This window comes from Neopelma chrysocephalum, unplaced genomic scaffold (assembly GCF_003984885.1).
Source record: "Neopelma chrysocephalum unplaced genomic scaffold, ASM398488v2 Primary Assembly neopelma1_72, whole genome shotgun sequence".
Classification (NCBI taxonomy): Eukaryota; Metazoa; Chordata; class Aves; order Passeriformes; family Pipridae; genus Neopelma; species Neopelma chrysocephalum.
Window position 1 is genome coordinate 4,650,749 of NW_020897732.1, and position 26,872 is coordinate 4,677,620.

The following is a 26,872-nucleotide window of genomic DNA, read 5'->3' on the forward strand; positions in this document are numbered from 1 at the left end:
AAGTAAAAAAATCAAACCAAACCAGCCAACCAAACCCCAAACAAACAATAACCCCCTAAACAAAACAAAAATCCACAAACAATTAAACAAAAAGAAACAGTACACATCCAGTCTTGGAATTGCAGAAACTGAATATACCAGGTAAATATTTTAGCCCAACCTGCTGGAGTTACTCTTTTGTTTAGAACTGTGTAAACAAGCTGAAGTATTTTTATTTTTGGTTGTAGTGGGGGCAAACTATGTTTATTTTGAGTTTCAGTAATGTAAGGATTGCATGCAGTTGTTTATATTTATTATTTCTGGTTTGCAAGCCCCTCATCATCTGAAGCACTGGTGCTACTGATAGAAATATTGATACTTAGTGTCAGGAAATACTCCTTCTAATGGTACCCAACCCTCCAAACACTGGTGTCAAAAATATTTTTTTCCATTCTCTCCCTCCCCTCTCCTCCTTTTCCTCCCTGACTTGTTTTAGCATTTGTTTGAAAGCCAGCTCAGAATGTTAATTATGGCCAGATTTTCTTCAACGTCTTCTCTGTTGTCCACTTTTACAAACTGAGATGCCACTCACATTTTTCAAGATATCCCGTGTTTGTGTATTTGCTCATGAATATTAAACTTACTCATGAGTATCTGTAAAATTATTTTAAATCTTTAGAAAGAAGATGCTATGAATATACAAGCAGTCACTTTTTGTTTGTAACTTCTGCTCTTAAGCTTAGTGTGTATCATTTATTTTACTTTCCAGAGAGAACACAGTGTAACATGTGGCTTAGACTCGTTTGCTGCTGATCCTTCCAGGCAGACAACTGTCAGTGTCAGCTACTTGTTAACAGAGTAAGTATATAAAAATGAAATTCTGAATCAAAGGCTCATTTTGGGTCTTCAAGCAAGATGGAGGCATGCTTCATGTCCACAGTCCCCTTGATAAACGTCATCTTTAGGGGAAGTAATGCCATGGGAAAGTCAGACAAATCCTGCTTTAGTAAATGGAAGTTTAATTGCTAAGCAGAATTTGTCTTTAGCAGATAGACACAAGGAAAATCAGGCATTTTACACAACTGTTCAATGAGTGAGATATTTGATAACACTGTCTTCCTTTCAATTGCCTGTCATTTGCAAGCTTTTCTGTATGACTTACTACTGACTTATCTCCCCTCGCAGCCCAATTTAACTTGCTTTACTGGTAGTTATAACAAGTGAGAGGTGCAGAGCTCTCTTAGTTCCCTAAGGTCTGGAGCAGTGTTCGTAACTCACAGTTATTTCTCTCTGGCTCCCTCTACGCTGTTTTGTAAAAGTAATTCTGAAATGGACTTGGTTTTGCTGGGTGTCTCACACTTGTAACTTGATGGTTTTTAAGAACTGTTAATTTTTCTTTAGTATTACAGACACTTTTGAAACATTCACACTAAGCCTGCTGTCTTCACTGTTGGTTGATGGGCCGAATTCTCCTTTTTACAAAGCCTTAATTGAGTCTGGTGTTGGTACAGATTTTTGTCCTGATGTTGGGTAAGTGTTACACTTTACAGTTCATCCCTGTAAGCAGTATTAGAAAAGTTAAAAACCAGTATTAAGTTGGGAGAACTCTTCTCTCATACAGGCAGATTATACCAGAATAATCTTATTTTAATATTAAAACATATTAAGAATTTCTTCTGGTGAACTGTAAACCATTCTCAAGTGTAATTTTATCATCAAAATAATTTGATAGATGCTAAGTTAGTTTAAACAAAGTTGTATTTTTTAAAGCTTATGACCAACAAAAATGGATAGATGGTATAAAGCATGATATACCTTCAGTGCCCTAATTTACTTGAGTTTTTCATCCTGGACATTTAGTGTTACTCAGAAGAGTTTGGTAGCTCTTCTCTGTACCGTGTTGCTTTTTTTGCTTCAATTCTGTGATTTAGTAGTAGGTAGGTCTGTCACAAATGTGCTTTGTGCAATTAGGTGCCATCAACTTGCCATCCCCTCAGTACAAACAGGTATTTGAGCCAACACTTACTCAAACTGTAGCTCCTGCAGCCCATCTTCTGAGTGTCTTTGTGCTACAGCCTGAGCGTGGGTGGATAGTCTTCACTGAACCACAGGGCCAGCTGCTCATCATATTTTACCTTTATTGTATGCACAAAGAAAGAAGCACTTTCCAGGCATGATCCATCTGACTGATTTTTAGACTTGAGGATGACAAAAATCATGCCTCAGTGCAGTGACTGTCTCAGAGGGTTGAGTAGGAAACCTTACTATGCTCATCTGTGATTTTAATGTCTTACTCTGCCAGCCTCTACGTGAAGTCATTGGCTTCCTGCAAGTCCTGTGTCATGCATGCCAGTGCCATGCAGACATCTTAATATTCCAGAGCATGGCAGTAGAAATCCATCTTTAGACTCTGAAGTGTAGTGACTAGTTTGTATTTTTGCTCAGCTGGGCCTTTTCCAGGTTGGCTCTGTTGATACAGGGTTGAACTGTACAGTGAGCTGGCTTTAATTCGCCTTAATGACTGTGCTGATGAATCAATCTAGAAGAAAATGTTTGAGTCCAGAGATCACTGTTGCAGAATTTGATGCCTGAGCCTACCACTGAATTCCTTCTGTGCTTTTTAGATGTGGAATGCTGGTTGTATATGGGCTGATGAGCACCTGTTGCATTTTGTGTACTGGCTTTGGTTTGAACTGCTAGGTGTTCATGGAACAGTTCACTTCGACCACTTACTTTACAAATGCTACTTTGAAAGTACCATTCCACTCCCCTGCCTAAGTAGAATATATGTGTTTGGTAATATATGCAGCTGAAATTTTCACCTGAAAAAGTGAGACTTCTTTACCTGAAAGAAGTTACAAATGAACGTGAAGATGAACAGCAAATACCAGCATTTCTATTGTAACTGTTTTTTTCCTCTAATACCATCTGCCATGTGTTTTCTTTACAGTGGCTACTACTACTGAAATTGAACAAAAAATGCTTTTAAGTTCCATTTCTTGCCTCTTTGGTAATTAGTTTTCTTTCTATCTAGCTTTAAAATCTTGTGTGTGTATGTGGAAATGATGGGTGGTTTTTCTTCCCCTTCTTCTGCCTTTGTTGGCAGATTTAACACTTAAGTTCTAGTACTTGTCACTGACTTGGATATATTTTATTCTAGGTTTAATGGCTCAACAAGAGAAACTTATTTTAGTGTGGGTCTACAGGGTATTGCTGAAAGAGACATTGATACTGTGAAACAGATAATTGCTAGAACAGTTGATGAAGTTATTGCGTGAGTAATGCTAAATTTTTGAGAATACTGTTATTTTTTAGTCTTTTAGGTATTACTATAATAATATGTAGGCATATAATAATACAGATATATATATATATAATAACATGCCTTAAAAATTTAGTTACATTACAATAAAGGCATCAAAGAACCAGTAATATTGTTCAATACTCTTAAAACTTGTATCTGCTACTTCCTCTATTGTAGCTTTTTTTCATCGGTGTAATCTTCAGGAGTTTAATGATATTAGTGCAGTTTCACTAAATGACACAACATATTAATATTATTTCATACCAATTTCAATTCAGTGTGGAAGACATTATGTTGTAATGGCTTCCTTTATCGATAATATAATTCATTTTCATACCTTCATTTAAAGTGATTAGTGTTAATGGATATGATTTCCTTCTCTCATCATCCCTTCCCAAAGGAAAGGATTTGAGGAAGATAGGATTGAAGCTCTACTTCACAAAATTGAAATCCAGCTGAAGCATCAGTCTACAAGTTTTGGACTTGCCCTGACATCTGTAAGTCTGTGTGTGTGGTTTTTTAAGAATAAAAAACTCTACTGCCTATATCTTTATAAAATATGGGATCATTTTGTAGGCTCTTGGTGTGTAAAACTTTTTACTTAGGGGCTTTTCCTTTGCAATCTCCTGGGCATCTTTTCTTTCAGTAGCCGTGAAACTACCTCTGGACTCCTCACTGTATGACTTAATTGGGCAGTGAGCCTGTTGTCTCTGCCTGAATAGTAGCTTTGATTGCAGTAGCACTAATTACTTCTGTGAGGGGCATGCCATACTGGCTCTGGGAACTGTATGTTTTGGCTGGATGCCTTGTGTATTTTTAAAAGCCAAATAGGAGGACTGTATTTTTCTATGGAATTTAGGATTGTACTGCTGTAATTTAATTTCAAGATTCACGAGTGAAAATGTACACTAATTCAATTCCTGGCTTGAGTTGCTATTGAATGTTCTTCATATAAACCCCCTTCAAATATTGAAAGGCGACGGTAAGGTTTCTCCGAAGCCTCCTCTTCTCCAGGCTGAACAACCCTAAGTCTGTCAGCCTTTCTTTGTAGCAGAGGTGTTTCAGCCCTCTGATAATTTTTGAGTACCTCCTCTGGATCTACTCTAACAGATGTCTTGTCCTGCAGGCCCCAGAGCTGAATGTAGTATTTCAGATGGGGTCTAGAGGGAGTGAAGTACAGAAGGCAGAGCCACCTCCCTCGAGCTGCTGGTCACACTGCTTGTGATGCAGCTCAGGGTACTATTGGCTCTCTGGGCTGCGAGCACACACTCTGGTCATTTCCAGTTTCTCATCCCCAGGCCATTCTCTGCAAGTCTACTTTCAAACCATTCATCACCCAATGTGTACTGATTACTAGTCATTGCCCCAGGCCAGGTTCAGGACCTTGCACTTATTGAACTTCATGAGATTCATGTGGGTCCACACCTCAAGCCTGTCCAGGTTCCTCTGGATGGCATTCCTTCCCTCCAGTGTGTCGACTGCTCCACACAGCTTAGGGTCATCTGCAAACCTGCTGAGCATGCTCTCAGTACCACTGGCTTTATATTGTTAATAAAGGTGTTGAGTAGTATCAGAACCAATACAGACCCCTCAGGAACACACAACACTTCTTACTGATCTCCCTTTGGATGTTGAGCACTGGAATGCAACTGCTTGCATGTGGTCATCCAGCTGATTCCTTATCCATTGAATAGTCCACCCATCAAAACTTGTGTCTTTCCCCAATGTAGCAACTAAGGATGGTGTGTGGGACTGTCAGAGGTGTTAGGAAAGTCAAGATAGGTGAGATCAGTTCAGGAAAAAGCTCTTCAGAGTGAGGGTGGTAAAGCGCTGGAACAAGCAAGTGTACCGGTTTTGATAGTTAGATCTCTTCCCAGTGGCTGGTATGGGGCTGTGTTTTGGGTTTGTGCTGAATACTGCTGATGACACAGGGATGTTTTCATTACTACTGACACAGTGTCCAGGCCTCTGCTTCTCACTCCACCCCACCAGTGAGGAGTCTGTCAATGAACAAGGAGCTGGGAGGGGACACAGCTGGGACAGCTGCCCCCAGCTGACCCAAGGGCTGTCCCACACCGTGTGACACCAAGCTCAGCAACAACAGCAGGGGAAAGAAGAAAGCAGGGGACGTTTGGAGTGATGCATTTTGTCTTAGCAAGTCACCATTACATGTGATGGAGCCCTGCTGTCCTGGAGAGAGCTAAACACCTGGCCTGCCCAGGGGAAGCAGGGAATGAATTCTTCCCCTGTGCTCACGCACAGCTTTTGCTGTTCCTCTTAAAATGTGTTTATCTACACCCACAAGTTTCCTCACTTTCACCCTTCTGATTCTCCTCCCTCATCCTGCTGTGCTGACAGTGAGTAAGTGGCTGAGTGAGGCTGAGCTGCCAGCCAGGGATAAACTGTGTCACCAAGGAAGTGGTCATGGCCCCAAGCCTCTCAGTGCTCAAAAAACATTTGGGCAATGCTCTTAGATATATGGTTATACTTTTAGGTTGCCTACTGGGAACCAGCACTGAATTGTTGTAATGACTCTACAGGAGCCTCAAGTAGAGTGACTTCTTTTATTTCAAGAGAACTAACTCAAGCATATTCTGAAAGAATACTGTTCTTTAAATCACATTAGGGAATTTCCACAGAATAGATAAAAATAGTTATTACTGAAAAAGGCTGAAGGCTTATGATACTTGCTTGTAATTAAACAAGTAAGAAAAGAGAAGGTGGTTTTGACAGTTACGATGGATTTGTTCTCTATATGCTTCTAGTAAGGGCTTTTTCTTTCATATGTCTTGGGTTTTTTATATTCTCCTTTTTTTTGTTATTTCCCCATTTCATACAGAGTAGAAATACAGAAGCTTTTGGTATCTTGCTCTGTGGTGTATTTGAAGAACTTTCAATAGCAACTCAAGCAAACTTAATAGTCTCAAATTAGAAAATAAAACTAGGATAAGAACTTTCCAAAAGAAATATCCTGGGGTATTTCTGATTATTTAGTGTCTTCTTTCTGCAAAGTCCCATCTGTTTTACATATTTGAGTTACCTTATTAGGAATCATTTCATCTGATGGATACAATAAATGGATAGACTGTAGTGTATATATATATACTACTTTGTCCCTACTACCGGTTTCTTTTTTCCTGCTTTCTTGAGCTGAAAAGTTAATTTATTTTAAATGTTAGGGAGGAAAGAATATTATGATATATTTTCAGAATACAGATACAGACACCTTTGCAAAAAAAAAAGTAATAATTAGAAGTGGTTTTGTATTATAAAATTAGAGGCAAGAATGGAGAGAACAGGGAATAGATGATGATGGAGTTGTCCCTTAATATGAACAAAGATTTTAGCTTTTTTTCCCCTCTCCAAAAACGTTAGAACTACTCATTATATGTCTGTTATTCAAATATAAATGGTAAAGTGGTTTTGGAACACAGGGGCTGTCAGTTAGAGAAATGCAGATGGATTGTCCTGCTTACCTAATTATTCTTTTCCATTCAGCATATAGCCTCGTGCTGGAATCAAGATGGGGATCCAGTGGAGCTTCTGAAGATTGCAGATCAAGTCTCTCGGTTCAGGCAGTGTCTTAAAGAAAATCCCACATTTCTTCAGGAGAAAGTTAAAACATATTTTAAGGTAGGCAAACTTATGGAAAGTTATCTTCAGTATTAAGTTTTAAATCAGAATTTCGTATTTAATATTAAACTGAAGGCTTTTTTTTTGTCACCATATTGCATATTTCTAGATGTAGGTTGAACAGCAGCGCTTTTGAATGAAGCATGTTAATTTCAGATGGTTAAATGAAAGCTTTTCAAAATGGAAAAAATGTTATCTGGTTCGACATTTGGAACCACACTTAATAGAACACTGATAAAATGCTAATGTTTTACCAAACTGTGATGCCTTATGCTACAGAAGGGCACATGGGTGTTTCCTGCTGAGAAGTTGAGAGAACTGCAGACCTAGTTATATGTTCCTTAATATTGACATAGCAATGTGTGTCTCTTCCTCCATGAAAAAGATTTGATTACAAATAAGATTATTTTGGTGCTCCTCATGTTTACTGAACTGCTGTCTGAATTTTGCTGTCAGTGCCAATTACTTTCTGCTCTTTTCTTGTTTTCCTGTCCATATATTCTCCTGGAGTTCTTGCAGAAATAAAATCAGTAAATAAATCAATAAAAAACTACAACACTGAGTAGTTCTGAATTCCTGAATTAGCTAATGCCAGAAATGAAAGAAATTCAGTGATAGTAATGCAAAAGTGGTTTTGTTTTGTTTTGTTTTAGTTGTGGGGGGTTTTGTTGCTTGTTTTGATTTTTGTTTTGGTTTTTTTGGTAGGGTTATGTTTTGTGATTTCACCCCCCCCCGTCAACTTGTTTAAATTGTGTTGAAAGGCAGATGTGTTATAAGTAACTACCAATAAGTAATCTGATTGGTGTAAATGTTGGTTCTCATATACTCAAAGGCTACAAGAGACAGTGGCCTTAATTGAAATCAGTTTTCCTAAAGGCATTGTTAGTGTCTGGAGGTGGTAGGGAGCTGTTAAATTTTGGCCTTTGTAGAGAAGAAACACAGGTACAGTATTTTTGTGATCGCCCTTTACAGTTCTACTGAAGGGGCTGAGGCAAAAACACGACTCAGTAGGAAATGATGAGAATAGCTGGATGTCCTTCTATCAGAAGATTATGCACTGTTCTGCCTTGTACCAGGAAGTTAATAAAGCAGGCAGGGAGCAAGGGAGAGAATGCCATTTGTCCTGTCCATTTTAATATAGCTGGTTAATTTTGCATTTCCCTCTTCAACTCCATACTCAGTTGGGTTTCCACAGTCTTTTCACAGAGGCCTGGGGGAGGTAAAGAACAGAATCTGATTACATTGTCCCAAATTACTGGCAGTGTGTCAGCGACAGATGTTGCTGTTTGACTCCTACATTGAACTGGGCAGTTTTTGAGGTCACTGTCTTTTGACTGGTCTCCCAGTATTATGGCAAATGGAAGCTGCTTGAGTAATTTTGATATTAGAATTCCACAGTCTGGTATAACCAAAGAAGAATTCAGCAGCAGTTATGACACTTGCATTATGCCTGGAGTCCTGTGGCAGCAAGGCTGATGTAAACCATTTCTGAGCAGGATAAGGCATGCATATCATTATATATTATGTCATATGGGATGTCTGTGCACTCAAGCTTGGGCAGGTTGAAGAAGGTATTTAATGAAACCCTCCTGCTTTTAACAAAATTCCCCATCTTAGAGTACTCTCCAGATAAAACTTGTGGCATGCTGCTCTGTGGTGTTGCGTACAGTTGTTTAACCTTGATTTAATTAAACTAATGAGTCCTGTGTGCCGTTGAGGGATTCTGAGTCTGTGCTGAAATTTCACAGAAGGGTGTTCATGCTTGTTGTTGTGGTGAGCTGCCTCTGCTCCCCACCCGCACAGCAGATTGTTCTGGGTGAAATCGAGAGTTCAGACTCTGTGTGTGTGATGCTTTTGATAACATGCAAGCCAAATGATGCCCAGACTGCTTTTATTTACTGCTGATGAAGCAATAATCTGAGGCAAGGAAGCTGCGCTCAGAATTAATAATGCTTTGTTTTGGGATATGTTTCTGCAGGATAATCCGCACAGATTGACTCTGTCAATGAGTCCAGAGGAAGACTACCATGATAAACAAGCTAAAATGGAAGCAGAAAAGCTGGAAAAAAAGGTCAATGCACTTTCTGAAGAAGAAAAAACACAAATTTTTGAAAAAGGTTAACTTGCTTTTCACATTTTTATTTCTCTAACTGCTTGAAACCACAGTTTTTTAGCTGATGTTCTGTAGAACATTTTAAATTCTCAGGGACACTGCAGCATTTGCTCTGAAAGGGATGGGGTTTTTTGTTGGAAGTTTGGGTATATGTATTACAGGGCTGTGCAGTGCTGTGCTTTAACTACATTGGTATATTCCAGTAGTTTTAACCCTCAAAAATAGAATGATCAATGTCTCTGTTAGGGCAGAAGAAAGGAAATTATTTTAAAATACCAACCTGCTTGTTCTTTCCCATGTTAACTTGCACTAAATGGGAGATGAATTCACAGAATTCAGGTAGTTCAGTTTGGAAGGGACCACAGAGGTCCAACCTCTATCCTTGAGCAGGGTCGTCCCAGAGGACGTGGCACAAGATTGTGTCCACATTGTTCTGGAATATCTCCAGTGAGGGAGACTCCAGAACCTCTCTGAGCAAACCTATTCTAGTCCACAATCACCCCCCTAGTGAAGAAGTTCTTCCTTATATTCAGGAGGAACTTTCTGTAGATCAGTTTCTGCCTGTTGCCTCCTGTCCTATTGCCTGGCACCACTGAGAAGTGCCTGGCTCCATCCTCTTGACACCCTCCCTTCAGATACTTACATTCCATCACATACCTTGAAGCTGTTTATGAGCATGAGGTCTGTTCCATGCACCTATAAAACCTGTATTTTGTAATTTTATTTCTTACATTTCCTGCCTATCAAACCAACTATAAAAGTAATGTTGTGTTTAACTTCTTCTGGATAATAACTTAAACTTGGAAACCCTGGACAGTAATCTGATTTTGTGAAGGCAGTGATCTGGTCATGGAAATCCTCCAAGAATGCGGTGTTAATCTTCTGAAGCTTTGGTGTGAGACATGAGATAGGGGAGCACGAAATCGGAGGAGGCTTTCTACTTACAAAGATAAATTGGAGAGTACTTAACGACAGTGACCAGCTAGAATCTGGAAGGCTGAAACGTGTAATTAATCACAAGAAGTTACTTGCATCAGCATTCCAACTGAGCACTTGAGTAAGAACTGGGGGGAATGGGTTAGAAAGAAGCTTCTTACCTGCCAGGTCTGGGTCAATGTTCAGAGCTGGGTGACTGGGCAGACTGGCAGGTGTCTCTTCTTCAGGGATTAAATTGCATGTTACTGTAAACAGATGTGCAGAGGGGATTGGAAAGATAATTTACAAAGAGTATTCTGCCGTTGTTGCGTGATGATCTGCAGAATTTGTTTCAGTAAAATATTTGAAAGAATTGCAGATAGAAGATTCCAAACTTCAGAGTTCCATTTTTCTGATCTTCGTCACCTCAGTAGGTTATTAGGGTTTGACAGCATTTTCACTAAAAGCTGAGAATGACAAGCTGATACTCTCTCCTTACTAGGTTTGGAATTAATTGCTCTTCAAAGCAAACCTCAGGATACCTCTTGTCTCCCAGCTTTAAAAGTGTCTGACATCGAGCCCAAAATCCCATTCACTGTGCTGGAGACAACACTCACAGGTTGGTGTCACCATTATTTTGTGCTCAAAAGAGCAGCACTGTTGGGTTGTTACCTGCCTGCTTGCCCAGCTGTTGCTCCTTGCGAAGCAGAGGGACTCACTTTGTTGTCCACAGTTATGGTCCTTTCCCTCCCACCTCTGATCAGACGGATTGCAGTGGATCTGCAGTGTGGCCATGGCCTCTGAGGGGCAATGTGGGGCTGTTCTTGACTGGAACAGCCTCCTGCCCTTCCCAGGATCTGGTGGGAGTGCTCCTGATGACAGCTCCTTGCTCTGGGTGTACTCCACCGTTGCCCTGCAATCAGAGGAGTCTCTGGGTGGCATGTTCAGTGCTCTTGAGCAATCTTCTGACTTTCCAAAGACTTACCCAGGGTGCAGCACTATTGGCAGCTGGTGCATTGAGCCTTCCTTATTGCACTCCCTCCCTGCTCCGTTATTTACAGAATATGACATACAGGAGCCATGGGAAAAAAGACATAATTGTTGTTCTGCATAACTTCAGTGGAAGTGTCTCCTTGCTTTGCCAATGGTTACCCCATGGATTGATAGAAAATGGTAGATCTCAATATTGTTACAGTTCTGTCAGAATCTTGGAGGTAAATACTGTTCTGTAGTATATTTCTGACAGACACTTTCCTGCAAAAATGACCAAGTGTCAAGACTGTATAATTTTGGTGCTAAAAAAGACCTGGTTTGGCAAAAATTATAATGTGTATATTCTAATGTCCTAGCTTAGAGAGTGTACAGTGCAGAAACCTGCTTTCCTCAGCTTTTGAGGTGATGAAGGCAAAAATAAGAGAGAAAAACTTCTTGACTTGTTCAGAAACAAGTTGCCATTTCCTTTATTTGAATGCTATCTCTAAAATATGACCTCTATCAGCAGATTTCTCTCTTCAGATTGTCCAGGTATCCATTACCTTACCATGGACAGAAACAATAAAATCCTTCAGTCCAGTGTTCAGTATAATGTGCAAAATTTAAACAAGTGGTGGCTCTGAAATGCCAACAGAAAATTATTCTTAATGTGAAGTTCTTGTAAGAAATTGTTTTGCTTTTGTGTGTTTATAGTAGGAAACTGTTGATGTTCTTTGCTTTTGTTTTTTTTTTATCCCTAGCTGATGAAGTTCCTGTCCAGTACTGTGCTCAGCCCACCAACGGGGTGGTTTATTTCCGAGCTGTTTCCAGCTTGAACACTCTTCCCGAGGAGCTCAAACCTTACGTGCCACTCTTCTGCAACGTCATTACAAAGTGAGAGGCTTACTTCCTTAGAAGCTGAAGCAACAGGCTGTAATACAGCTTGCCAAAATAATACTGCCTTTAATAATTTCAGCATCTGTTCTTGCTGTAGAAGGGAAATACTGATAAGTTGGTTTCCTGCAGAAAGTGGTCTTCTCTCTTCTCCAAAGAGCTGCCAACTCATTTTCCCTTTTCCATCACTCTCTGTGTTGCCCTGTTGCCCAGTGTCAACACAAGCATTCCCTGAATGGATTGGAAAATCCCTGTAAATGAAAAATAGCATAGCAGAAATTGAAGTTTTCGCTTGAATAGACTTCTGGTCTGATTTCACTGTGTGGTCACAGGAACAGTGACCCACAAGGGAAAGAGGAGCACAGAGCAGAACAAGTGACCCGGTCTGGGAGGAATATGTTCTTTTTATTGGTGATAACAGCTTATGTGATGTTATTAATGTAGTTCCATATGGAAGCCTGCACACCATTTTAAATTAACAGGATGCTTTCATTGAAAAGCTGGGTGTGAAGCTTTTGTAAGGCATGAAGTACTGTGTTTGCTTGATAATGCCCCAGATTGTTTAGTTGCTAAATTAGTATTGTCCTAAACAGTACTTTGCAAATGCTGTATGGATCCTTGTTTTGGCATACACTGAAAATGAAACAAATCTCTCGTTTTTCACAGGATGGGATGTGGAGCCCTTGATTACAGGGAACAGGCCCAGCAAATAGAACTAAAAACAGGAGGGATGTCTGTCAGCCCACACATCATTCCAGATGATTCACACCTAGATGTGTATGAACAGGTAAATTAATCATAAACCTGCAGGTGTTACACTTGCAATAATAGCTGTGTAGGTAAGGGTCAGTCAGGGCTTCCAGGTGGAGGGTCAGCTAATGTGCACTGAAAACTTGGTGTATAAAAGGACTTGTACCTTTTTGTGTAAGATATAAATCAGACAGTTACAGTAGCAGTATTTTGTCTGAAGGGGAGTGCTTGAGGTGGGTATCCTGTCTAAGGCAGTGCTTCACTAGCATCTGTTACCATGTTTTCAAGTGCTGCAAAACATTTTGGAAGCAGAGGGTAGAGGACAGAATGGTGTAGTGTTATACATAGAGGTTGCTGTTAACATGTCAATGTTTGCAGGATCATTAGAGCCTGTATTGGGTATAACAGTTCTAGCAATGTATCTTAAGATTCTTTCAAACTTGCTGGGGGTCTGCTCTGTGATCTGTTCCCCATGGATCCTGGAGTTGAATTAGGGGGACTCCTTTGCAGGAAGGTGCACCCCAGAAGAGTTTTACTTGTGCTTTATGCAAAAAAACCGAGAAACTTTGTTTCTGAACTGCTGCTGACTGTTAAGAAGGAGGAATTGAGGAGTGTAGGAGCAGGAGTTGCCAGGCTTGCTTTGTGAGAAGAACAGTCATATTTCTTGTTTGCTCTAATTTAGTAGCACAGCCTGCAGTAGAGTGATTTTGTGATGTTAGCATTAGGTTGGCATCATTACATCACTTTCATAAAATGTTATTGTGTATTTCTCGGGCCATTGCTTTGGTTGTCTTGTGTGAAGGGGTATTTTTGTGTTTTGTTTTTTATTTTTTCCTTCAGGGTGTGCTCTTTTCATCTCTGTGCTTGGATAGAAATCTGCCAGACATGATGCATTTATGGAGTGAAATATTTAACAAGTACAGTACATTGGGTTTTGTTTGTTTGTGGGTTTGCATGTGTTTTGGGGTTCTCTTTTACGCTCTTCCCCCAACCATTCTCCTCTTCTTAGAGATCCTACTTTGGGATTTCTTTCATAACTAAATCTTTAGTGTCTTTCTAAACCTAAGTATTGCATCAAGTGCATGACTATAGAGTGAATTAAATGGACAACCAACAGTTTAAAAGCTCTTTGTTGAACTTGGGATGATGAATTATTTAGTATAATAAATTCCATTGGTGTCCTTTTGCATGAGACCTGCTTCTGTTCTTTTTCAGCCCAAGATTTGAGGAGGAAGAACATTTCAGAGTGCTAGTTAAGAAGACTGCCCAGGAGCTGTCAAATGGCATTCCAGATTGTGGGCATTTATATGCTTCTATTAGAGCCAGCAAAAACCTTACCCCTTCTGGAGAACTGCAGGAAATGTTCAGTGGGATGGATCAGGTGAAAAGTTGATAATATCCTTCAGTGAGGCCCAAATCCTCAACTCTGGAATTGCAGTGCTGGGGTTTTGCTAATTCTTTCTTTGACTTAATCTGTAGTATTTCTGCCTTCCCTTCCCACACAGGTGAAGTTGATGAAGAGAATTGCAGAAATGTCCGATATTAAACCAATACTGCGCAAACTACCACGCATTAAGAAGTATTTATTAAATAGTGACAACATCAGGTGAGCTCCAGCAAAAAAGAAAAGGGGCATTTTGGTTAAGAGAGGCCATGGCCTGTGAATGTGCATTTCTCAGTGCCTCTCATTGCATACTTTGAAACAAGGTCTGTGGAAAAACTATAATAATGTTGTTAATTTAAATTCTCCCTGCTTACAGAATGGCAACTATAGTAGCTATGGAAGCTCATTTTATTCAGTTTTTCATATGTAACTGTTGTACCCAGAGTTTGTAAGTGGCTTGTGGGATTTTACAGAAATACTCAAAATTCTGCCTCTTTGTTTTTCCCTTAAAGGTGCCCATTACACAAATACTGTTATATTGTATTGTAACAGTTGAATACAGTGTGGTTTGGATTTTTTTTTCTCCTGAAAAGAAAGTAGTGACATTCTGAAATCTGCTTTATGCATATATTGGAAAACGTAAAGACATTAGTAAAAAGTAAACACAATATTGTGTTTAGCGTCAGATGCATTAGTTCCAAAAATGGGTCTGTTTGAAGTGACATAAGTTGCAGAGTTTTGTTTTGGAAAGCATGAAATGATAAGTGAAATTATATAAATATCTGTAATGTTACAAAACCATGGTAGGGCTGCCTGTAAAGGGAGGATACAGAGGGCACTAATTTCTTTCAGAGACATTTATATTTGCAAAACTGAGGTAATCCTGTCTTGTGCACAGAAGGGGTTTGACTGCTACTGCTCAACTTTGGTTCTAAAGGTGTTTTAGGTCAAGCAAAAGAAAAACCATTGCACTGTGACTTTTTTTCTTTTCTTCATCAGATGCTGGATTATGAATATTTTGCCTTTTTCTGTGTTAAGATTACCAGAGACCACTGATCTAACATTATGATGATATGATAGAAAATGTTTAGAAAGACAAAGTGGTACAAATTATAAAAGACTGTCTGAAAACACAAAACCATATTTAAAAACTTGATATGTATTTTTGACAGATGCTCAGTGAATGCAGCACCTCAGCAGATACCAGAAGCATCTAAAGAAGTAGAGAAATTTTTAAAGGGCATAGCTAGAAGTAAAAAAGAGAGAAAACCTGTTCGTCCCCATGTGATTGAGGTGAGAAATTACATCATGTGCGACTAAGGCATCAAATACAGTTCACTTGATCATGGCATGACCACTGTGCAATCAGGAGAGCATTGTTTTAACTCGGATACTAAGTCCATACAAAGATGTCTGAGAAAGTTGCGAGAGTCAGCTCTGTGATCAGCTGCTCTGTGTTTTGCCACGCAGACTGTCTTCACTGCAATAAAGCAGACAATAGAAATCCTGTAGATCAGCTGTTAAGCCTTACCCTGAGGTTACTGCCTTGGCGTGGGATGTGGAAAAAGAATTTCTTCCTTTCCCTGTTGCATAAAACTAATTTCTTTTTTAGCTGAGCTTTACTAGAAGTGTTGGCCAAAAGCAAATAGGGCATGATGTGCAGTTCCTCAGTTGCATAGGAATTTGTTTCGTTATCAGGGTGTTCAGGACAGTTGGCACAAAAAGTGCTTGATTCAGTGGAGTTGACAAAGGATCTGGTCTGTCAGTATGCAGATTTGTCTTAATTTCTGATGAGACTGGAATAAGTTCCCTACCCATGAGTGAAATGATAGTCTGAAACTTTATGGGCCTCATTTAATCTCTGTCTTGGTATCTCTCAGTGCCAAATTACTCTTGGAAGGAAATTAATTTGGCTTTTGCTTAGAAAATACGAAGGAGTAATTGAGTATCTTGCTTATGTTTGTGAAGGCACAGTTTGATGGTTGTTTTAAAGAGGTTTGAGTGGAAAGGATTGCATTTGTTGTATTTTTGGTATAAATCGTTAAATTATCTTTTAATATGAGGACTGGGTCTCTTGTAGAAATCTTCAGAAGTGAAACCTGTGGGAAGTGAAATGGTTACTGGTTTGCAGATGACAAGGAAACTAGTTAATGTAAGTACATTACTGCTTGGGGATATTGGTATTACAGGGCTGTTACTGATACTTATGGTCCATCTTAAGCTGTTACAAAGGCAGAGCGCTGAAACACAATGTGCCCCTCAGTTCCACAGCCCTCTGACTGGATTGTTTCCTTAAACTAGCCATCAGACTTCTTAATCACGTCCAATTAGTCCCTTCCTTTCCTTTGTCTCCTCCCTAAATGATTCTGAATGTGAATGACACCTGACAGAAGAGCATTAGTGACTTGTAAGTGAAAATGAAAATCTGTATTTGGCTACGGGAGAGAAAAGCAGCTTGGCATACCCTGAGCTCTCCTTTGAGAAGGGGGCAGGGAGAGCTCAGCCCACGGTTTTGCCTGCTGACCAGTGCTGTAAATACGCTGCTCTGCGTGGCCAGCCAGCCAGAGTTGTGTGAGGGGCTGGGAATGAGGTCTCTGAAGTTAAGAAAGGATGGGGGAATAATGAAATGGTGGATTAAAGCTACTGGAGATGTGTGAGGGTCTGCTCATGCTCAAGTGAGTATACCAGCAAGTGTATCTGTAAAAGAGGCAAAGAAGCAAATTTTACAGACACCTGGAGACACGGAGAGGACTGGAATTTTTGAAGTGGGGTGGTAAGGAAGAATTGAATTTATTGCAGGGGGTGTTTGAGCAGAAATTCGTATTGCAGCTGCTGTCATAAATAGTGGGGGGTTTTTTGTGGGTTACAGTTTCGGAACCTGTTTTCAATGTCTAGAATTTAGTAGATGGATTGAAATACGATGTGGTGACTATGTACATACATGACATAGAAATGGAGAGTTATGAACACTTGTTTCAATGGAAGTAAATCCATGGCCAAGTCCAAACCCCTTGGCAGAGACAGAAGATCTGCAGAACTGAGAAGCTGGGGTGCAAGGATGGGTAGCTGGTGGACAGTGTCCCTGTACTTCAGTTTCCCAAGGCAATTCTGTGTACTGGATATGGGCACAAGCGAAATGTTGCAGTGTGGGATAAGTGACGGCTTTAGCATTTGTGTGTCTGTATGTTTGACTTTTTTGAGAACTAGGGAAATTTTGCCACAGTTCTCAATTAGATACATTATATAAATTATATAAATTGCATCATCTGCTAACAGTGACAATAATGCATCCTTCTCTTAGGATCCTACTTTCAAACCATGCCAGATGAAGACCCATTTTGTACTTCCCTTCCCAGTGAACTACATTGGGGAATGCGTTCGGACAGTTCCCTACACGGCTCCAGACTATGCAAGGTGGGAAGCAGAACATCAGGGAACTTCTCTGTGTGCTGCATGGTACAAAACCAAATGGGAAGTGTTGGGCTGACTGCAGAAAATGGAGTGTTGATAGAAAATGATTGGCAGTGCATTTGTTACAAAATCTGTATGAAGCAACTGATGCATGGCTGGGTTGGAGATGCCCTGTAAATGCTGAGGTGAAGTATTGGGAGGTGCTGTCTGCTCACTTGGAATAAACAGCCCTGCCTACTTGGATGTGTTCTGAGTTGACAATCCTATGTCATGTAATAAAGCTTAGAATGCTGCTCTCATATTTCATTAAAGTGAAATAAATAGAAATAGTCAAGGAATGATCCAGAGCAGTGCCACTCTTACAGTGATGTCACATTATTCAGCTATTATGAGATATTGAGTATTGCTATTGTTACTGCTGCAAATTACAAAAAGCAGTGCATTGCAAATGGGGATCCTGGTGAGCTTTAGAGGAAGTTGAGGATATTACTGTTGTCCAAATCACTGAACTTCTTTGCTGTTGCTCTTTCTCTTATTCCAGCCTTCGAATCCTCGCTCGGTTGATGACAGCTAAATTCCTACACACGGAAATCAGAGAGAAAGGAGGGGCTTATGGTGGAGGTGCTAAACTTAGTCACAATGGCATATTCACTTTCTACTCTTACAGGTAACAGTGGGTTTGTTCTTTCTTGTTTCTGGCTGAGGGGACCACTGACTGCACTTGGCTGTATCTTATGTTCAACTTAATTGTAGCTCTCTTTCAAGATGAAGTGAAATAAAAGGAATGAAATAACAAGGAAGTGATTTAGTGCTGATGAAATTAGATTAATTGCTTAATAAACCCTTCCTTGCTTTCACTGGTTGGTGCCCTTGGGAAAGCCTAATTTATCTCTGTTGGTGGCAACCACTGTTGAGTCTCTGTACTTCAATATTTACTGTCTTGGTACCAGACTTATGTAAAACTGGCTTTTCCTTGTTTCGTCCTGGGTTGAGGAGGCCCTAAAAAAGGGAATTTAAGACTATTATAAATTTGAGACCAAAAAGTAGGATGATCGTGTTCCATAAGGTTATGCAGTATCCCTCAGTGACTGGCTGGAATCACTGGAGGTTTAGCAGAAGGCATTGCTGGTGATGAGCTAGAACTGCCTTCTCCTTCTTCTCTTTTTTGTCAGTTCAGAGCAATTACCTTGCATTGGGCTCACCAAAGCACTTTCAGATGGAATTTGAACTGGAAGTGTTAAAAAGTAGTTGTAATTCCCACTAGAAATGTCACGTGGCTGGAGTCCAGGCTTAAATAGTTTTCCCGGCCTAAAGGCAGCCTAGCACAGTGCTTGGTCAGGATTCCTAACTGAAGTTTGAGCAGCTTTGCCTCTCTGTGAAGCTTCAACGTGGTAGGACTTGTCCTGGCAGTAGTCCTTAACTTGCCAGTAGTTGTTAACCTGTGGCACCTGTTTTACAGAGAGCAAAAACAGGTGTAGCAGGAAAAGCAGCTTAGGGAAGATACGGCATATCTTAAAAATTACTGGTGTGGGTAGTAATGGCAGATGTGCTTTCTGAGCTGCTGCAGCAAATTGATAGTGCCCTGTGAACAGTGCTGGCTTAGCTGACCCTCTGTTATTAGACCAGTTCTCTGCACTCTGTCTTGGAATTACTTTTAGGCAACTGAACTGCACCCATGTATCTCAAACTCTAAATAACACTAGTTCCTTCTGGGGAAAAAAATCAAAACCCAAGCAACCCCAAAACCTCTCTTGTATATAAAAAGGAAGTTTATAATTTGTTTTTCCCTGTATGTGATGCATAGTAAATTATGAATGAAATGAGAACACAGCCACTTTGGTTTTTCATTTTGTAAGACTGAAGTAATTGATTTTAAGTTGGTTTTTTTTTTTATTCTTAGAGACCCAAATTCGTTAGCCACTTTGAAAACATTTGAAAAAGCAGTCGAATGGGCCAAATCTGGAGAATTCACACAACAAGACATTGATGAAGCTAAGCTGGCAGTGTTTGCTGCTGTGGATGCACCGATAGCTCCTTCTGATAAAGGTATATTCTCACCAGCCTCCCAGTGCTGCCAGCATATATTTATTTTTTTAAGTTTAAGGGGAAGAAAATACTTAGTTTGCTAAACTGTGTCAGATGATAAAACTTGTGCTTGGGAGATGTAAGCTAACTGCAGTTTCAATGAAGCAGACAGTTCCTGTTGCTTCTTTTCAGACACACCACATGCACGCAGGCTCTCTGCTGAACTTTTCATTCCTACTGCTCCTTGATGTCAGGTGCATACAGCTGGAGGTGGAGGGAGATTGAGGAAAACAACTTTAGGTTTGGAAAGGACATGAAACGCAAACAAATAAAAAGAAATGCTGTCCTCTGATTCAAGGAAAGCTGAAGGATTACTTTTGTGACACAAGCAGGCATATTGACTGTGACTGTCACTAGCCCTTTGTGCATGTTTTCTGAAGAAGTAGAGGGTGTTATCTTCTTTACATATCTGCACACTCATAATGCCTTGGTAATATCTTTGCATCTTTTCAGCTTATTGACATGTTGCTTTACTTTCCTCACTTTTCCCTCCCTCCTGCATTCTCATCTGAATTTCAATCCAAAACTTGCCAAGTTAGAATACATTCCCTAATACATAAATACATAAAGGGTATACAGGGTTAAGATTAGTATTATTTTAAAATGTGCTCATATTAATACTAACTTACTAAAGAAAAGTTCCAGTGAAGCTGACTTTTATCTGACAGAATCTGGTTTTGGTCTGGGCAATCAACCAGTGTTAGGTGCACACGAGTGCAGTGCCTGCACATTGGGTGTTGGTGTTAGTGAGGGATGACGAACAGTCTTTGGCATTTGAACACAGATCTTAACTGAGCGATGGCAAACTCATTGAACACTGAATGGAAAGCTCTGTTCCATAGGCCTGGGAACTGGTGCAGAGAGAATGTGTGTCCCTTCATGCTGTTAACTTCATTTCAGTCACCGGGCCCTGCACAAGGACTTGAACAACCTTACCTGGCTGGGAAGTCAGCCCTGCCTTGGGCAGGAGCTTGGACTTGTTGACAGAAGTCCTTCCAAGGCACCTTCTTCCCCCTATGCATATTTGCCTGACAAAAAGTTTTTCTGTGATTATTTTGGAGTTCTCTGGTTGTTCAAGGAGCCACAGTATTTATATTAAAATACTGTAGGCAAGTATTCCAACAAGAGCATTAAAACATTTGTATGCAGATTTCTGTGTGTAGTACAAAAAGGTGATTGGACCTTCATGTTGCACAAATATCACAATTGATTGCAAATTTTAAGAGTTATAAAAATAGCAGCTTTATGAAATGCAGCTTGCAGCTATTCAGAAAGTACCGAGACTCTTCATAATGAATTGTCTGAAGTTTGCTGGACCACCGTTATGTTCAGATTTTTGACAAATCACTTGCTGGAATAGAATATAAATTTTCTTTTTGCGATCATTCCTGCACGTGGCTGTGACTGAGATTCCAGTGCAATGTGGGGTTTTGTTTTCTTTTCCCTAGGAATGGGTCAATTCTTGTATGGGATTTCAGATGAAATGAAGCAGTCGCACAGAGAACAACTCTTTGCTGTCAACAGTGATAACCTGGTTGATGTATCAAACAAGTAAGCCTGTGCTCAACTTAGGAAGATGTTTACTTGAAAAACATAACAAAAACCTGATTTTTAAGAAGTCTGTGAAAGTTGTCATACTTAAGTTATTTGATTTCTCCCCTTGGCCCTTCATACTACTTTCACTACTTTCTTTTGTAACCTAGAAAGAGACATGTTAATTACATCTTGCTTTTTATATTCTGCGGTGCAGCAGATGTAACTCCCTCCTACATTCTGAATTTGTGGGAGATTTGTTTTTCTTTTGAGAGGTCCAGAAACTAACTGGAGTGTCAGTACACTCACTATATGTGCTGCTTCTACTCAAGTTGTAGCATTCTGTGTCTGACTTCTCAATTGCACTGTAGACATAAGAATTCCACTACTGCAGAGTAAACACTAACAAGTTGTACACATCAAAGGAGACTTTTTCCTGAGATGAAAATATTTTTAACTTGGAGAGCAGAGCTATGGATAACTGAATGCACCAGCTTCTCACTTGTTTATGGGGGTTTTTTGCAGGTATCTTGCAGCTGGGAAGAGCACTCGTGGTCAAGCTGTACTGGGCCCAGAGAATGCGGATATCACCAAAGATCCCTCATGGGTCAAACGATGACTTGCTGCTGAACATCCCTGCTAACACAAAAGTCAGTCTGTGTGACTACATCATTAGGGGTGTTTTTAGTAACTTTTAATAGTGCTATGGTAACACTGAAAGATTCATTGCTGTTTTTAAGTGTTCACCAAACCAGTTAGAAGCCGCCCTTGAAATAACGATGTGAAAAATTTTCTAACCATACAGTATTTAAGAGCAAGAATTACATGCTCTGCATGGCAAAGACAGACCTTAATCTTTTACTGAAGCATCACTCCTCCAATTGCATATGAATACTATATAAAGGAAATATTTTTGTATATGTAAAACTCTAGTTTTAAATGGTGTTTGAAATCATGTCTGCTGTTGGATATATAAAGAACTGTCTCTCATACTGACAGATTTCATTCTGTTGTGTGGTAATTCCAGCTTCCTTTGCATAAGCCACCTCCAGCCAGAGGAGTCTGTGACAGTACATTCCACCTTGTGTTGAGCTGAGTGTGGGTGAACTGCAGTGCCGTGGGCAAATCCCTAATGAATCAAGGCACAGTCTATTTTAAGTTAAACTTAGTTTGCAAATTTGGGCAGCATTCAGTCATTTTGGTATGACATGGTTTAGTATTTAACTTCTTGTCAAGGTCCAGTTAATATAAGCTGACATGAGGAAACTGTTGGCTGTTTGGCAGCCTAATTTCAGAAATCACATTACTCTTTTTGATCATTATGGTGGGTTTTTTTAATAGTCTTGAAGAAGCTCTGAGAAGACAGAAACATGAGATTCAGAAGGGTGTAACCTGGTCCTTGCTTCAAGTTGTTAGAGCTTCTCCTCCCTGCTCCCATCCCCAAGACGTAGCTTTATCATTCCTGTGCAAGGAAAAAAGGAAGGGGTTTTTTTTCCTTCACTGGTGTGTATGGAGAATCCTTCACCAAGTGTCATTCCCTAACTGTTTAAAAGGTGAACACAATTTGTGACACATCACACGTGATGTTTGCAACAGTACTTTATTTCACTTCAGGAACATTAAGCACATCCTGTAACTCAACACAAAGCTAGCCATCTACACTTAGTTTTGGGGTGTAAGTACTCTGAAACAAAGTGCAGTAGATGAGTAACTTACAGAGTGCATAGAACGGTGTTGCACTTGCTTTGTTAAAGGGCAGTATCAGTAACTGGTGCTTTTCCATTAGATGCAAGGGTTTGTCTCAAACATAACACACATACAGGACAAAATCTGTGTGACAGCTGAACGTCTTGTTTCACATAAAGTGCTGGAACAATAATTTAAATGTTACAAAACAAAGCTGTAACGATTCTAAAGCATTGTTACTCACAATGTGCATCTATGACAACGATCTAAATGTGATGTGTTTAGATGGCTGCGGGCACTGCTTCCTTGGGGAGCATGGCCACATGCTCCAGCTGGCCTGAGTCTGACACATCATAACTAGTCTTGTACTTGGCCAGGATCTTCATCAGTGGTCGCAGCTTCAACCACCACTGCTCCTTGGGAATCCTGTGCCTGGTGGGGAAAACAGGGAGGTCACTGATTGATATACAAGGGGGGTAAGGCAAACACCTTCCTCATAAACAGGATCAGACATTGACCTTTATGGTGGGATGTAAACACTGATCCAAAATTAAGAGAATCAAGGTCAGAATCCTGGAAGATGTTATTATAGGTAAGCATAATACTGAATTTGGCACAAAAATGCTGCCGCACTAAACTGAACCAGAAGTAATTCTAGGCATTAGAGCAATTATGAAAAAGTTGTTTAAAAAGGCAGCAGAGAGTCACAATGAGAGACGTGCAAGTATAAGGAGGATGAGGAGAAAGCATGAAGAGAAAAGACCAGAGAACAAATCAGAGTGAATCACTGGCCGAAGGCAGGCCCAAGCCCACAGCAGTGAGAGGTGGGGCAAACTGTGAGCACTGCAGGGAAGTGTTTGTTTGCAGTGGTGAAGGGAAGGCTGTGCCGAGGTGTTTAACATGTAAGCAGCATATACATACACAAAGTCTGTTTCAGTCTTGAGCTCAGCCACGGGTTGGAACACAAGGTTGCGTCTGCGCATTCCCAGCAAACACACTGAGTCCTCGGTATTGGCAAATACTTTTCCTAAAAAGAATGAAGTAATTCAGGATCTTTCTTTCTCACATGTACAAGGGCAAATACCATTTTTCTGTAATTAAACTGAATCAGAAGCTTACAGTAGCTTTATTTCAGCTACTGATTACTTAACAGAATGATCAACAATTAGTGCTTTAATAGGGTTAGATTTTCACTTTTTTAGCTTAGCTTTTGGTAATTACCAACGAAATCACAGTGCCATTAAGCAACAATAAGACTGATTTTTAGCATCCAGTTTTAAATTAGATTGCAGGAAATAGTGCTTTACAAAAACTCCCAAAGAAGGCACATTACCTGGTTCTGTCTCCCATAAAGGCAGCATGAAACAAAAAGGAAGAATACATGTAACTATACAAGCATCAATTCCTTCACGCATGAAAACCTGCAATCACACCAGCATTTTTCTTAAGAAAGATGATATAATAGCTATCTGAATTATTGACCTCACTCAAGTGGAAATCTTTGTACAGCAGGAAGCACAGCAAGGCACTACTGAATAATAAAAACATCAAGAGGGCAAGAAATATGTTGACTAACAAACATTAGTCTGTTTGCATAGTGGAGTAGTCTTATATACTGCCAGACAATCAAATACAGTAACAAAGGGATTGCACCAAACATTTCTGCACCTTTCCGGTAGGTTTCTTTCAGTTTTTTGGAGATCCACTGCATAGCTTTTGCTGAAATTTTTGTCCCAAAATTTCTATCAAACGGCGAAGGTGCTCCGCCCTGTGTGAAAGTTTAAGTGAGGGTTAGTTTAGTTATCAAACCAGGATCTGTGTCTGTTTTATCAGTCATCTCTGCTAATGACCTGCTCTATCTCTTATTTTCATTTCTCCCACTTAGCAAAACAATTAAGTCAAAAACCCCAGCACATAAATCAATCTAAGGCATTTAAAAATTTGTGTTCAGCACCTGTAGAATTCTCATGGAATCAGTGCTACATCTCAGATGAATGGAGGGCACTGTTGTCCCTTTCCTCCACCTCAGCCTTGGTGGTAAGTGTAGCCAAATCAGAAACTCCCTCTCTGCCCACTAACAAGCTGCACTGTGAGATAAAGAAATGTAGTACAGAGGCCAAAGGAGTACCCCACTACTCTCTTCCACAATAACATCCACCTGCACAGATTTCCCTAATGAAATCCAATCTCTTCCAGGGCTCAGAAGGCAGATACATTATGCATGGGCAGATAAGTGTGTTACAAGAATGTATTACAATAATAAGAAAAAAAAAATGGAGTTGTTGCTTAATATAGACCGGAGAGGAATAAATATGAAAATCATTAAGAATCTTATGCATATTTTCCCTAGATTTTTAAGCAGGGATTGCAATAAAATCTAATGCTAAAAAACCCCCAGTACTTCTGAGTTACCTACAAACAGAAATCCACACTTTTTTTCTTTAATCCCAAGTCAGACTTCTTCAATATGCTTGAATAGTGTATGTTCTTTGTCCATACAAAGTTAGTCTTGTGTGTAACTTTAAGATCATACTTACCTGCTGCATGTGGCCCAATACATTTTTTCGACAGTCAAACACTCCTTTTCCTTCTTCAGAATACAGCTGATAAATGAAGTCAGTTGTGTAGTTCTCATTGCAGTTCTCATTTCTGTAACAATTAAGGCCAGGTACACTTAGCAAATTTACTATGAAGTACCGGATGCTTCTACAGCTATTGAATGACAGGCGTTTTTCCCATTTTCTTGATACCAGTAATCCTGGCTTTGACATTTTCATCTAATCACATATGCTGACTCCCCTGTAACTTGCTCATAATTTTGCAGTCTGCGTTACTGTTACTGCACTTACATCACTGGCAGGTCACTTGGAATCCACTGTTGACTAAGGCAGTGAAAAACAACTGTTTTAAGTCTGACAAATTCATTACACAGAGGAAAAACTGCACTAAAAGTCATCAACATCCAGTGTCATCATTTTGCCCTTTATCAAAACATGGGTAACGAATAGCACCTTTAGGCTATTCCTTACTAATATTGTAAATGTAGGATACTTTTCACCCCAATCATTTAACTAGTAGAACCTGAACAAATATAATGGTACCCTCATACAGGTTATGGTGGTATTAATTTTCAGCCCTCCATTATTTGGTAAACTGAAAATAACTGCTCAAGGAAGAGAGAAGTTACAGGCTGCCTACAGAGGTATGATTTTAAAACATGATAATATGTTTTAAATATTTTCGTTTCTGAAAGGTATTTTATTCTACATTATCTCCTAAAATCTAAGCAGCATTTTACAGTAAAAGCCATATTGTATGTGTACACATTTACGGTACACACTACCTGTAGCAAGAAAGAATCTAGAATAAAAGACAAACCTGATGAGAAAACAGACTGAAAACAGGATAAAATTAATTAGACTACAAAGCAAATATACGTACACAGAAAGAAGTAAGTTTTGGACTTAAGCTTCCAGACAGGTCCCAGAGTTGCCTTCTGGAGCAACAGCTTTAGTAAAAATCTCATGCTAAAGGAATAACCAAAGAGTACAAACTTGGGAGCGTCATTGCAAGTGGCCAAGCAGCCAACCTGTCTGGAAATACTCAGCATCACTGATGCCATCTATTACAACTACTTTTACCTACCTCAGCACTAGACCACGCTGGATACTGGTTTTCATTTTTTCAGTCAAGTGTTCCACATTAGCCTAAAAACAACAAAAGTATTTTCAAAGAGCCATACAGAACTCCTAAACAACTTTTATGAGCCTACGTTTCTTGAGAACTCCTGTCAAGTATTCCACATAGAGCATTACGTGTAAATCCAAATAATCGAAAATTTTGGAGATCCAGGATAACATGCTGTGTATGACTGTTCATCTTGGGCTAGAACTAACATATTCCTCTACATAACAAGTAACTGATTTTAATAAAAAAGGCGGTTTTATATGCTATACTGGTACAGCATCAAGCTTGATATATGTAAAAATACAGAAACTGTCACAGAAGACCACAGCTGGCCTTACTCCCAGTCCTGCCAACAGTCCTGTTATGGATACTGTGCTGTGCTGGTATTCCCCTACAGGATATGATGAGTACACACTACTGAAAAATGAGTGGGGATAAGTTATGGTTCATTTCACATCTCTGTGCCTTTCAGGATATTTCTATTGGTTTACCTTTGTATTTGTCCATGACTGCAGCTCTCACCAAC

The 26,872-nt window shown here is 39.8% G+C and overlaps 2 protein-coding genes across 5 annotated transcripts in view; one reads left to right on the top strand and one right to left on the bottom strand.

Moving 5' to 3' along the window:
• Positions 1-21,973, top strand: part of PITRM1 (pitrilysin metallopeptidase 1) — a 26,576-nt gene extending 4,603 nt beyond the window's left edge. Inside the window, exons 8-26 of the mRNA XM_027686836.1 lie at positions 749-837; positions 1,381-1,509; positions 3,140-3,253; positions 3,684-3,780; positions 6,782-6,916; positions 8,895-9,033; positions 10,447-10,563; positions 11,678-11,810; positions 12,477-12,597; positions 13,401-13,477; positions 13,776-13,941; positions 14,066-14,166; positions 15,117-15,237; positions 16,025-16,096; positions 17,246-17,358; positions 17,897-18,022; positions 19,256-19,401; positions 20,889-20,991; positions 21,499-21,973. Of these exons, the coding sequence (XP_027542637.1) occupies positions 749-837; positions 1,381-1,509; positions 3,140-3,253; positions 3,684-3,780; positions 6,782-6,916; positions 8,895-9,033; positions 10,447-10,563; positions 11,678-11,810; positions 12,477-12,597; positions 13,401-13,477; positions 13,776-13,941; positions 14,066-14,166; positions 15,117-15,237; positions 16,025-16,096; positions 17,246-17,358; positions 17,897-18,022; positions 19,256-19,401; positions 20,889-20,991; positions 21,499-21,592 (2,193 nt within the window). The 3' untranslated portion in view covers positions 21,593-21,973. The remainder of the gene's footprint in view (positions 1-748; positions 838-1,380; positions 1,510-3,139; positions 3,254-3,683; positions 3,781-6,781; positions 6,917-8,894; positions 9,034-10,446; positions 10,564-11,677; positions 11,811-12,476; positions 12,598-13,400; positions 13,478-13,775; positions 13,942-14,065; positions 14,167-15,116; positions 15,238-16,024; positions 16,097-17,245; positions 17,359-17,896; positions 18,023-19,255; positions 19,402-20,888; positions 20,992-21,498) is intronic.
• Positions 21,974-22,554: 581 nt separating this feature from the next.
• Positions 22,555-26,872, bottom strand: part of PFKP (phosphofructokinase, platelet) — a 44,182-nt gene continuing 39,864 nt past the window's right edge. For 2 of the 4 annotated variants that reach the window (XM_027687006.1, XM_027687005.1), the window contains exons 18-23: positions 26,305-26,366; positions 25,197-25,308; positions 24,328-24,427; positions 23,993-23,998; positions 23,581-23,686; positions 22,555-23,091 (exon numbers count right to left, since the gene is read on the bottom strand). In XM_027687006.1, the coding sequence (XP_027542807.1) occupies positions 22,941-23,091; positions 23,581-23,686; positions 23,993-23,998; positions 24,328-24,427; positions 25,197-25,308; positions 26,305-26,366 (537 nt within the window). In that variant the 3' untranslated portion in view covers positions 22,555-22,940. The remainder of the gene's footprint in view (positions 23,092-23,580; positions 23,687-23,992; positions 23,999-24,327; positions 24,428-25,196; positions 25,309-26,304; positions 26,367-26,872) is intronic. The other 2 variants (XM_027687008.1, XM_027687007.1) reach the window with 1 other exon arrangement.